This window comes from Nanorana parkeri, unplaced genomic scaffold (assembly GCF_000935625.1).
Source record: "Nanorana parkeri isolate BGI_ZX_2015 unplaced genomic scaffold, ASM93562v1 scaffold255, whole genome shotgun sequence".
NCBI lineage: Eukaryota > Metazoa > Chordata > Amphibia > Anura > Dicroglossidae > Nanorana > Nanorana parkeri.
Genome location: NW_017306523.1, coordinates 579,270 through 591,840, shown reverse-complemented (window position 1 = coordinate 591,840; position 12,571 = coordinate 579,270). Strand labels below are relative to the sequence as shown.

Genomic DNA, 12,571 nt, shown 5'->3' with positions numbered 1-12,571 from the left:
TAAATGTCTACAATGTAAAAAAAAAACACCTTTGTCCGAGCCTTCCTGAGAGAATTCTACTGGAGAAAAAACAAAAGTATAACTTGTATTAAGTTTCATTGTTACTGATTCCGGAAGATTTGATGTATACATAGCGTTGTATGGGGTACAGCTGCAGTGTAACCCAGTGTTTCATAAAGCCATGAATCAAGGGAACAAGAGCATTCTGACTGGCAGCACGTTGGGGCCCATAAGAGACCATTACCCCACGTACCCCTTTGCTTATTGCAAATTAGCGTAAAACAAGCCAGGAACACTAAAGAACACCCATCTAAACAACAATTTATGGGCATGTACAAAATGGAGTACAACAGTGCAATAACCCACAATTGTCTTTCCTAATATTAGTCCAGAAGAAGATAGACCCTGACTGTGCTGAACAACCCCGTTAGTGTCAAAGGAGTTTCTGTAAGCTTTGCTAATATACTGTTTACATCACTCAGCAGCCAAAGAATTCTGTGTAACCATACAGCATTCTAACAGAACACCCACAATGACTTCACATCAAAGGCTCTATAAGCAGTGTATACTGGTGTTTCTTTATAGCCTGTATCATACATGCAGACTCGGAAACACAACAGCTGGTCTTGGAATAGAGCAGCTGTCTTGTGTCTAACAGTAACTAAACAGCTACATCATCTTACTGGAAAATGCAGAACCAGCAAAGTCAGATCGATAAATGGAATAACAGAGGTCATGTGATTCCTGGCCAAAGACACTCGAGCTACGAATGTCTAGAAGTTTTTGATTTTATGGATTATATGATCAATTCAGCATTAAAGTGATATTAAAGCCTATTTTGTTTTACATTTCTCCTTTAAGGAAACCCTCCTTTGCTGGAGGCCTTTTTCATTCCTTGTTTTCTAGTGGGTCCGCACAGCGATCTTACCCCCACTCGCTGCACGGGTGCTACCATCGTTCTAATGGAGGCACCCGTGCCCGCTCGTTTCCACAGTGGCTGTGTGCGTCCATAGACACACACAGCCCTGTAGCAGGCCACACTTTTTCCCTCTCTGGTCGATGGCAGAAGGAGCCTATGGCTCCCCTACTATCAGTATCCTCCCCACGCAACCCGGAAGTTCGGGGAAGGGAGAATCGATCAGGACAGGCGGCGGGGACGAGCGCAGCTGACAGGTAAGACCCCGTTCACATTGAGCGATTTATAGCGCGGTAATTCCCGCGATATCGCGGCAATTTACCGCGCGATATCGCTCTCCAATGCTTCTCAATGGGGCAAAGGGTCCTGCTGTCGCGGGTCGTGTGTCGCTACAGCAGGACCCTTTTTGGAGCGGATTTAGCCGCGATTCAAGCTTGCTCAATGCAAGCATTTGCGCGACAAATCGCGCAAAATGCAAATCGCGCGACAAACGAACCGCTCAATGTGAACGGGCTCTAAGTGTGGAGGGGACGGGGGTAGAAAAAAGGTACTGGGCCATTTTACCCTAATGCAGAGAATGCATTAAGGTAAAACACGCCCAGACCTTAATACTACTTTAAGGCCCATTGTGTTTTAGGGGGTATTTAACACTGGACCTGACATGCATTTACTTATAATACCCCTACGCGTTCTTGAATGGGCTGTCTTTAGAAAATCCTTTCTGCTGCAGTTTTTAGAAACAGCATTTAATACGCATGCATACAGATGCACGAGTCAGGCATTCTTTCACCCTAGAAAACAGACATCACTTGTTCCAGTCCAGCAGTTAAGTATAATTAGAAAATGTTTTTATTGTTTTGGAACTTTATATTAAAAAAAAAAGCCAGAAAATCTCCAACAAAAATGTGCTGCATCTTGAAAGTGCTTAGTAACGGGAACAAAGCTCCAGAGGGCATTCCAGGTCAGAAAAGAGCAGGTGGCAGGCCACTGCCAAACAGTAATCTCCAGGAACTTGGCATCGTCCAGTGAGAGGTGACACCGTCATTCTGCAAACAAGCAATTCATTTCTGTTAGATGGCAATGGAATCTTTAACACAATTACAAATGTCTGTTTATTCTGCTACTTTAATGGGACCTGTCTGTAATCCAAGTCAGCATTAAAATCTCTTCCTCATTTTTACGCACCTGTCTATTCATAAATAATTTAAATTTTAAAAAAACCTATACCTCACTTGCTATATTAAACAGATGGAAAGGTTACCCACATCAGCTCTTTCAATACCCCTAAATATGATCAATGTTCTCAAGCAACCGTCTGTCAAAAATTGTCAACATATCTTTGCAGCACTTAATACAAAACCCTTTTAAACTCTTATTTAATTTTTAATTGAAAGAAAATAATAAACTATGATGGTCACCTGTTCTGCCAAACCTGGTCCATTAAACTTATAAAATGGCAACGGAATTGCAGATGCACCAAAATTAGATTTTTAGACCAAAATTAAAAAATGTGTCAGGCCGAAGCCAAAAATTACTTTTTTTTCTTAACCTCTTTAAAATTAAATAAACGTTTTCACTTTACTGTTGGGGTCTTAGGGGAAAGTGTTCCCTTCTAAAATAGACAAAAGATTGAGTCCTCAATCTTTTTTTCTGCAGCCGCTGCTATAAATGAACAGGAAGACTCTATACTGAGTGTTCCTGTCCATTCAGAAACGGTGGATATAGTATCAGTTACAATGTCCACAATCATGACTGAACAGGAAGTGATGTAGAGCACTTCCTGGTCATTCATAACTGAGGACACAGTAAGCATACTATGTCCTCCGTTATTTACAAACACTCAGAGATCAGCATGATCCTGACTGCTCTGTATGTCACAGGAGGCCGAGCTCTCCTCCTGCAACCACCACGCTCGGCCTCCTAACACTGGCGCCCAGTGGGGAGGAGAGTAGCTAGGCATGGTCCGCATTTTTGGCTAATTTGGTCCCATAGTACCATTTTCGGCCGAAATTTCCGTGTATCCCTAAACAAAATAGCTGAAACTCTAACCTTTCCTCTTCTCTAAGTCCTATTGATATGATGATCATGTGACCAAAAGGCAGTGCATAAGTCACAGCATCTCTGGTGAAGGGTAGAGGACCGAAGTTCTTCTTGATCTCCGATCCTCCCCTTATACCAGCAGTTGGCCATGTGGCAGGCATCAAAAGGAGACTAAAAAAGTAGTTTTTGCAGAAAAGAGATTTCAGCTCATTGATTACTGTTTAATAGGCTGGGATCCATAATCTGAATAAAAATGATACAAATCAGAATGGCCGATTGTTCTCCATCTATAAAGATTACTTACTGGAAGCTCTATCAGGTGTAGCCACTTGTTCAGGTGATTGAGAAGACCGAAGGCGTCGGGAATGTTGTCACCCTCTGAGCAGAATTTTAAAACAACAGCCATTTTTATGTCTTCTGAGGAGCTGCAATACATGAAATGGATTCATAGAACATTTCAATAATAGTTACAACTGAAGTTCTGTTATAAGATGCTCAGATGGGGGATTTCTTTTAGTATAAAACCTAAGCTCTGCAAAAGGTAGAAAAACACTGATAGCACTGTCCACAACTCTAGTATCCACATACATTATAGAACGGGGAGAGCAACCTGGTGAAAGTACTAGTCTGGCAGCTACAGGGATGACCTCTGGAGGCTCAGGAATGATGGTATTTGTAGTTCCATCACAGCTGAGGTTGCCTACCCCTTTTATAGAGTAATAATAATAGACGCAATAATTTTTTCAGGCTACTTCTGCTCCTCTGATAAGCAGGTCTGAGGAATAAAAGCCTCCATGATGCTATGATGCTTTATGTAACATATACCATTAATGTGATATAGTGGAGAGACTGGACAGATAGACAATTAAGAATACCGACAAGCTGCCCTTTCATTGGATGGAAAATACGAAAAACTTTTACATTCTTATATTTCAATATTTGAACAGTTTTTCTTTAAAACCTTAAGTCCAGGTATCATTAAAGATGAACTAGGGCTATATAGTAGTCTAGGTAAAAGGTCCCCTTTCAAGGAGAATATTCATTCTGTACGTGCCTGAAGTTGCTGACATTTTGCCCGAGCTCCCTGGAAACTCCAATGTAAAGCTGGCCATACATGTAAAACCTTCTCTTAGCCATGTCAGAAATCACAGGATTCTACCATCTACACTAAACAGCGTGGATGGATGAATCTCCCATGCCAGCTATTGTATTCTGACACCCGTCAGAATACCTGCACAGTGAATGCAGTTGATTGATTGGCTACAGGCTTTGTTTGGCCAACTTTATTTCACCCATCTCCTTTGATTTATCAATTGAAATATGTTGAACCACGTGCTGAACCTTCTGAGATGTGAACTGCGTGTGGCCAGCTTTCGTTTCAAATTTCCTAAAAAGCTGAAACCAACCCGGGGCTATGCACAATCTCATACAATGCTCGTGTGACAGCACTAGGTATTGTCAGTGGGCCAGATAGAAGTGCTTTAATGTGGGAGGAAGGAGATCATTTTGGCTGGGAGGGAGTACAATAAGCTTACTTTGCCTACTGAGAAGCTTAGAGGTTACCTTACCTAGTATTATCAAAGTATAGGATTGGCGTTGAAGCGGGACTGAAGCACACAGGGTTATTCATAAAAGGGTGAAGAGTTTGGAGAAGGCAGAAGAAGTGAACAATCTAGGCCAACATAGCTGAACTGGAAAGTGAGATGAATTGGAGAATGTTTCCAAATCAGCTATGTTGTCCTAGATTGTTCACTTCTCCTGCCTTCTCCAAACCCTTCACCCTTTTGTGAATAACCCTGACAGTTTTGTTTCAGTAAAAGAGACTTTGTATATCTTGCCAAGAAAACTCCTTTACCCGTTTGCTAGCATTTGTTTCCTTTTGTACACTGCCTTCATCACATGCACAGTGCAAACGATTGGCATTTTTAAAATGATAAAGAGTTGATCCAAGTGTTGGGATAACACAACTCCATCCCGCATGCACAGGAGTTACATCATTACTGGCCGATTAATGACCATAGAAAAAAGCTGATGGGTAAAAGAACCAGAGGAGATGGCTGCAGCAGTAACTGAGAGTGTGCAATGGTCAGCACTAAAGGAAGGCTTTAGGAATTAGAAATAGGCAAGCCCTATTTTTTGTGCGCGGGGTGTGTGAAAGCGATGCCATTGAATACAATGCACCGCCATGCCCCCTCCCGCCCCAAAACGCAAGGGGAAGTTTCTCAGCGATCGCGGTGCGTTCCAGCAGCTACCGCTCTGTTCACACGCTTTCAGTGTGAACAAGGCCACAGAGTGTTACTGTATCAAAAACCATGTTTGTCTGTATATATTGTAATTGTACCTGGGAGCAGTGAGTACATGAGCAGGGTTTGCTTTGTGCTGAATTTTTCTATCTTAGTGCAAGTCTACAACTACCCAAATATAGAAGAAAAACCTTTTTCAGACCGAAAACTATACTTTCACAAAATACACAACACAATGTCAGATAATATCAGGGTGATACAGCAGGATAACAGAAAATGTCATGTATATTGTGCAAGATGAATGTAAGATAGAAAAATACATATATAAAGAAACTGATCATAAGATGCAAATGGACCAAAAAACAGTTCCACAGATGAATTTTTCTGGTGGTATTAGTCTGTTGTTTATAAGCCTTTTACTAAAAATACTTGTTTTTTTTTTTAAATGGTGGACGCGGAATTGCATTTTCTTTTTACCCGCTTAAAGCAAACTCATATAAATGAAGACTTTGTACACATAAATCACCCCTGTATAGCAGGCATTACAAGGTGCCAGGTGATAACTGTAGCATTACTGTCACCACCTTCTGCAATACTCCACTGAGGGGAGAAGTTAAACCTCCTTCCCAATCTAAATATAGAGTGCCTGGTTCATGAGTGACCCAACACCAGGCTACATGGTGGAGCATTACCTCCATATATACATATCAGGTTTCAGCAAGCCGATATTTACATAAGACCTCTCCAGGGCTGCAGTGATGCCTTGAAGACAACAGCAGTAACATTTGATGTATTATCTGGCACCTTATTGTGCCTACTATGCTGGTGTACTTTTTGTTTACATAAGTTCTGTTCAGTAAATGTGTACTTTAAACTGAACCGGTGCTTTACAAATGCAGGGTTATGCATGAATCGCACTTATGTGGTATCCTTGAGATTTATATCCTGGGTAAATATACTGTTTGGGGTTTCAAGAAGTATGTCTAAGTAACAGAAGACAAAAAAGAAAAAGAAAAGGGTCGACTTACCAGTCTTCAAACATCTGCTTTGAAAAGCCTCCTCCAGGGATAGACATCTTTTTCTCTTCATCATTAATGCCTGGATATAAAGAAATGTTCTCCATTTCCTTCCACTCAAGTTCTTTCATCACATCTGTCACCGATGGTAGCAAAGCTGGAGTGACTAAATACCGGTATGGAGTCCTTGAAATGACAGATGGCTTCTTGTTAAAGAGGACCTTCCACTTTGAAGACATATTCATCATTCAGTGCAAGTTAAACATTCTGGTATGTTTCATCTACCCAAACCTACTACTTTCCCATATGACAGTCTAGCTCCATAATGTTCATTTAGGACATGCCTCCTACAGACCCCCATTCTACATGTCTTCCTTCTCTTACAAACCTAAACCCAAGACTCATACCGTCCCATCCTAAACTTACTGATGGCAGACTGGAAAGAAGGAGTGAAGGATTTGGCTTTGCTTGAGAGGATGAAGGAAGTTATAAGGAAAACTCATCTATCAGGAGTTCCCTCTTTAAATGTTTGTTAGCTGATATATTTCTCTGAAGACTCCATGATAAAACTGTGTCCTTTAAACAAAGGGAGAACATTTAAATTGTGTGTCCAATCATATTAGCTTGCACTGGATACATAATCTGTACATTGTGATATCTCATTAGTTGCCGATTGCCCAAGCAAGAGTGATAACTTAGACGAGATCATATCTGCAGTAATTATAGGTAAAGTTATCTCTCTTGCTTGGTCAAGGTAAATGTCTTTGCTGATTCATAATGTGTGGCCTGGGAATGCGTGCATTGCAGCATCCATGAGAAGCTTCTCAGTTATATATCTTGTCTGTGCTAGTGTGGTGCAATGTCATGAGCTGCTTTCTTTTTATGATATGCCAGCACTAACAAATAATTGTAAAGTGGAAGGTGGTCATGGCACACACTGGCTACTTAGCCATTTCTGGTGTTCTGGGGAATGATCTGTTAGCAGCATGTTGGGTAAGTGTACATTTCCACTCCCTGAGAGGCACAGGGCAGTAAATGATTGTTGAGATCATATCTGCAGTAATTATAGGCAATCATTTACTGCCCTGTGCCTCTCAGAGAGCGGGAATGTACACTTACCTAATATGCTGCTAACAGATCATTCCCCAGAACACCAGAAATAGTTAAGTAGCCAGTGTGTGCCATGACCACCTTCCACTTTATTTTACAGCGCTGGCATAACATACAAATGAAAACAGCTCATGACATTGCATCACACTAGCACAGGCAGGACATATCTAATACAGAGAATCCTCTAATGTACGCTTCAATGCACGGATTCCTAGGCACACATTCTGAATCAGAAAAGATTAGCTGAGAAGACTCTCCTGGGTACTACATTGCACAGATTCCCAGGCACACATTCTGAATCAGAAAAGATAACCTATGCAGCTTTCATTGCAAGTGATGTCACTGTCCCCAAACTGTAATGTAGATTAAATTACCTAGCCAAGGTGCCTGTTTGTATTTGAGGCTTCTTAAACAGGCTGTTGATTTTACATTCATTCACATTTTGAAGTCAATTATCTATAGCAATTAAATGTAATCACTGAAAAGACTTCTCAGTTGCAGAAGATCACTATTGCTGCAGCCGCTTTACATACCCAAAAAGTTGCTGGTCATCTCGCCGATACGCATGGCTGCTTGAAAGCAGCACCACTTTGGAAAATCCACACTTCTTAATCCAGGATATTAAGGCTTGGCGGAAACACTGGGATTTTTTCTTTAAAGGGAAATAAGACACTTGTCAAATGTAGACTGGTATACCACAATACAAAGTTATTGGTTTACTTTAAACGAAAAAAAAATGTGCTTTTATAATGAGGTGGAAAACTACAAAAGACGCAGCATCATTTTCTGCTTTTTCTTGCTAGACCCCATGTCATTTGGGATTCTGGTTTCACTGATAAGCTGGCTGTACACTTAAAATTTTGGCTGATTCGCACAATTCAAAAAAGTTTAATTGAAAAATCAAAGGAGCCAGGTGAAAAACTGTTGGTGTAATAGCTACTGCAAACAATCTTTTGCAGTCACTGTTCAGGTATCCTTACAGCCGCAGGCACAGAACACAATAGCCAGCAGGGGAGATTCCTCCATCCAAGCTGTTGGATGGGATGGATGGGAAGGGAGAATTGAGAGGGTTTTCTCCCATTCTGCCCACAGGCTGAACAAGAAAAAACTATCCATATATGACCAGCTGTAGGCGTCTGCCTTTTTTGTTGTTGATTCCCACTTCACGTGTCTTAAAAAGTGACAGAATACATTCTATTCAGTTTGAAAACAATGAAGAACATGTACCTTTATTAATGGTGATCGGATCTGGAGAACTGTAAGATTCTTGGAGGGCAGAGAATACACTACAAAGAGAAGATTGAAGAACAAACAGTACATGAAAATACATAATCAAGGATGAACCAGATTCATTCCACTGCTCATCTCTATATGAGGCATCAGTGATGCTATAAACAGTGTTATAAGAACGTCAACACACAGGCTGCATGGATACCCATTAGGGATGCACCGATATATCAGCCGCCGAAACATATCGGCCGAAAATGGCAGTTTTGGCATAATGCCGAAAGTGCAATTTTCCTGCCGATACATCGGCGTATCCCTACTTTCTTTCCTTCTCGCTGGGCGCTGCTCTATGTCCCAGCGGGGAGGAGAGAAACTGCGATAGCTGGCCGAGCGTTGCGGGAGGAGAGCGCTGTGAGCCTCCGGCGTCTCTCCTCCCACACCGCTCATCCTCCTATCACAGTCTGGCAGAGCGGTGGGGAGGGGGAGACAGCCTGCGCTGTCACAGGAGGCTGAGCGAGCGGTGTAGGGAGGAGAGCTCAGCCTCCTGTGACAGCGCAGGCTGTCTCCCCCTCGTGACAGCGTGTCAGAGAGGAGAGCAAGGTACAAACACTCAGCGATTAGTGTTTGTAGATAATTGAGGACATAGTATGGTTACTATATCCTCAATTATGAATGAATGGGAGTGATCTGCATCACCTGCTGTTCATTCATAATTGTGGTTATAGTAACCATACCATGTCCTCATGTTATCAATGAACAGGAACACTTAGTATAGAGGATTCCTGTTCATTTATAACAGGGGCTGCAGAAAGAGATTCAAGACTCTGTGTCCTCAATCTCTTTTTCTATTTTAAAAAGGGAAATATCAGGGGTCTGTTTAGACTCCTAATATTTCCCCGAAGCCCCTAAAAGTAAAGTAAAAGATAAAAATATTTAATGAAAAATGAATAAATGAAAAAAAAAATCAAAGTTTATAAAAAAATAAAATTGAAAAAATTAAAATAAAAAACATTTTCGGTATCGGTTTGACAATTTTTTGTTTCGCCCATCCTTATCCCAACATGCACCATACAATAAAGGGGTTTATTATTCACAAAGGCTAGAATCAGATATTCTAGTCCCATTCAGTACTTGCCTTCTGCGTTCGTACTCAGTTCCTTTGCATTATCTTCACTGGTGGCATAAGGATTGTTTCCTACCATAGGCACCAGACAGTCTGTGTAGAAGTAGCCAACTTTTGTCATATTCAAGGTTGAAATAATCAAATCAATGGCTAGCTGGCCAACATTCCCCACTGATACTGCTGGCTAAAATGTATATTAAGAAAAGTATTCTCATTATTATGCATTACAAACAAGGGCAAACACAATTACAAAGTGTACTAAATCAGCTACAGAACAAGTACAATATCTGCATTTAGGCAAATAAATAATTCACTCATGTTTTCACTTCAATTCATGTTTAAAGTGTAGTTTTGGATAGAATGTGGAAGAGTTAGAAGCCCTGTCAGATTTTTATTTCTGTCCCCCAAAAGGGGAGCCTCACTGAAACAAGAGATGAGGGGAAATCTTCCTATGGGAAATAACTGGTGACAACTTTCTAAAGGTGCCCATACACCGTGAAATCCCGCGTCTTGCGAGGGTTGTAAAGTGTATGGGCACAGACAGCAAAAAAAAAACAACTGACAGAGGTCTTAACCATTCCCTACTCTCTTAAAATCTACAAAGATGGCTTTATATAAAACACAAAGGACATTGACTGTCTACAACTTTCTGATTAGATATAAAAAATAAAAAAAAAAGCCCCTGAATGGCTGCTTTTCTGTAACGTAAGCATTATTTCAAGTCCACAAAATGTTTATTTTTGTTCTGGACAGAGCCACAGACAGAAATGAAGTCTCCTGACAGTGTTATATTATGTAACAATCCCATTAAATGTCACTAATAAAAGGGAGGTCATTAATATACTAGATACCATCACTACATATATTTACTATATACAGTTCTCAGAATACTATATTTCTCACATCTATTGTAAGCGGTTTTTGACAGTTAGAAGTGCCTGTAAATACATGATAATGTGCATTTTACTTTTGGATCAACACAGGAAGTTAGGAAAAATCTCCCCAATGAGACAGAGACAGCAAAAACTCAACATGGCGTTTAACCAATTTCTACTCCAGGGCTAGACAATTCCCTGCTGCCAGGTTGCCATTGCGACTAAAAAATAAATAAATCTGTCGATCGGGCCACTAACAGCTATTGCCAGTGGCGAGATGTGGGACTATAACATACAACGATCATACAACAATGTGAGACGTTACTTTTTGAATGGCAGCCTCATGCCAGACACAAGCTCAGCTTGGACATAGAGTGGGTGCACACGGATTTTGAACAGGCATGAACCGGGTGATTTGGGATCACTCACGTGTGTATCCAGGTGCTAAGATCAGATGACATGAATGAGGCACATAGCCTGACTAGTCCAGCAGAGGGCAGGAGCTTTGCCAATTATGATTTAGAGTTAGACATTTCATAAAGAGGTTTACTGATCACCTCCTAAAGAGTATACATTGTTTCTTATCATTTTGCTGTTTGTGTGACTTATTAATAATTCAACCAGCTGTCACTTTACACTAATTGGTCACATGGATCAAAAGAGTCATGCAACCGACTGATCAGCACCTCACAATAACCCCTTCCCCATCCCCCTTTTCCTAGTCACGCTTGATACATACATTGCTTTCTATAGTTACACACAGAAATAAAATAACAGATCACATTATGTTCCCATTGACTACATACAGAACAGTATATGACATATGTAGGTCTAATAGGAGAAGGGGACGGAAATGCGACTGCAGTGCTGAGATCTATGAGACCTACAATGCTTACAGCCAGAGCTGAACTTGCACATGCATGTAAACAAGATTTGTGGGGTGAAGAAGGAAGTGTACACTATGTCACGTGTCTTTAAAGCAAACCAAGTGTTAAACTTAGATAAGGTGGAACTCCACCCACCAATTTAGATGACAAATGAACTGTCTCCCAAAACCATTACTTTTAAGGCATGCTTCTGTTAATAACTGTCAAGGTTGCCAGGGTGCTTATTTCAGCTCTAAACAGAACTTTCAAGTCCTCAAATGGCTGATGTCCTAGCTGATCACATGTGCAGCACCTGCAATCCAAATAGAGGCTAAGATGACACCTTCCTTGGCTGTAAAGGATAGGTGGGTGTAACGGAGTAGAGCTTCTTGTGCTCTTAGTTCCAGGTGAGATTTATCCAGGCCTGCCTTACTCTACCAAAACTAAATAAAGAATCAGATACACTTTACGGGTGTGTTTCTTTGTGTAATGGGAAGGACAGAAGTATAAACAGTTGTGTGACCTTTACTTTTTTTATGATCAAACCTGTCATTCTTTGCCATGTTATGCTTCCCAAAGGCACCTGCTGTGAACTGCAGGAGATTCTACCCCATAACAACTCTCTACCTCCTTGGTTGTCTTCTGGAACTGCAAAGCAACCTATAAGAATAGAACTATGGAAGCTGCCACTGCTGAATTGTTTGTCAAAGTGCATGCTCCGAGGCTGTCATCCTTGTCCTTCTGATCTGGACTGTTCCCAGCACCTTTTTCCAGCACACCACATGGGGGGGGGGGGGTATACTGAGGACTTGAGAGGCGCTAGAATGACGACAAAATGCATTATCAAAATGAAATGAGCAAAGGCCGCCCCCATACTCCTGACAAGGTCCTTTACAGCAAACCTACACAGACAGACGTCCGGGAGCCGGTCATGCTTCATTACATAGAGTCTATAACCTGACTGTTCTCTGGGCCTCTGCTATGAATCGCCCTTTCTAAGTGACAGTGAAATGGCGCTGCCCTGTGCAGTCACCATGTGTTACCACCCTACCATCAGCAAAGTGCTGTCTGCAGGGAGACTCCAATCCGAAGTAGCCGGTACGAACATGACTGAGCTGTGTGTACAAGCGGCGGCGCACACAATATACGTCACCG

General features: G+C 41.4%; 1 protein-coding gene across 1 annotated transcript; it reads right to left on the bottom strand.

The window, feature by feature from the left end:
• Positions 1-1,756: 1,756 nt before the first annotated feature.
• On the bottom strand, positions 1,757-12,568 carry PSMG2 (proteasome assembly chaperone 2). Its single transcript, XM_018556839.1, has 7 exons — positions 12,468-12,568; positions 9,688-9,859; positions 8,553-8,611; positions 7,859-7,977; positions 6,228-6,401; positions 3,261-3,381; positions 1,757-1,962 (listed from the first exon to the last, which is right to left on the bottom strand). The coding sequence occupies exons 1-7, from the start codon at positions 12,522-12,524 to the stop codon at positions 1,879-1,881; spliced, it is 786 nt and encodes a 261-aa protein (XP_018412341.1). The 5' UTR covers positions 12,525-12,568; the 3' UTR covers positions 1,757-1,878.
• Positions 12,569-12,571: the final 3 nt, after the last annotated feature.

Coding starts and splice junctions, on each gene's coding strand:
- PSMG2 (XM_018556839.1), bottom strand. CDS start 12,524: ATGTTCGTACCGGCTACTTCGGATTGGAGTCTCCCTGCAGACAGCACT. Junction 8,612..9,687: donor ACTGAGTACGAACGCAGAAG/GCAAGTACTGAA, acceptor TTCTCTTTGTAG/TGTATTCTCTGCCCTCCAAG. Junction 1,963..3,260: donor TACACCTGATAGAGCTTCCA/GTAAGTAATCTT, acceptor GCTTGTTTGCAG/AATGACGGTGTCACCTCTCA.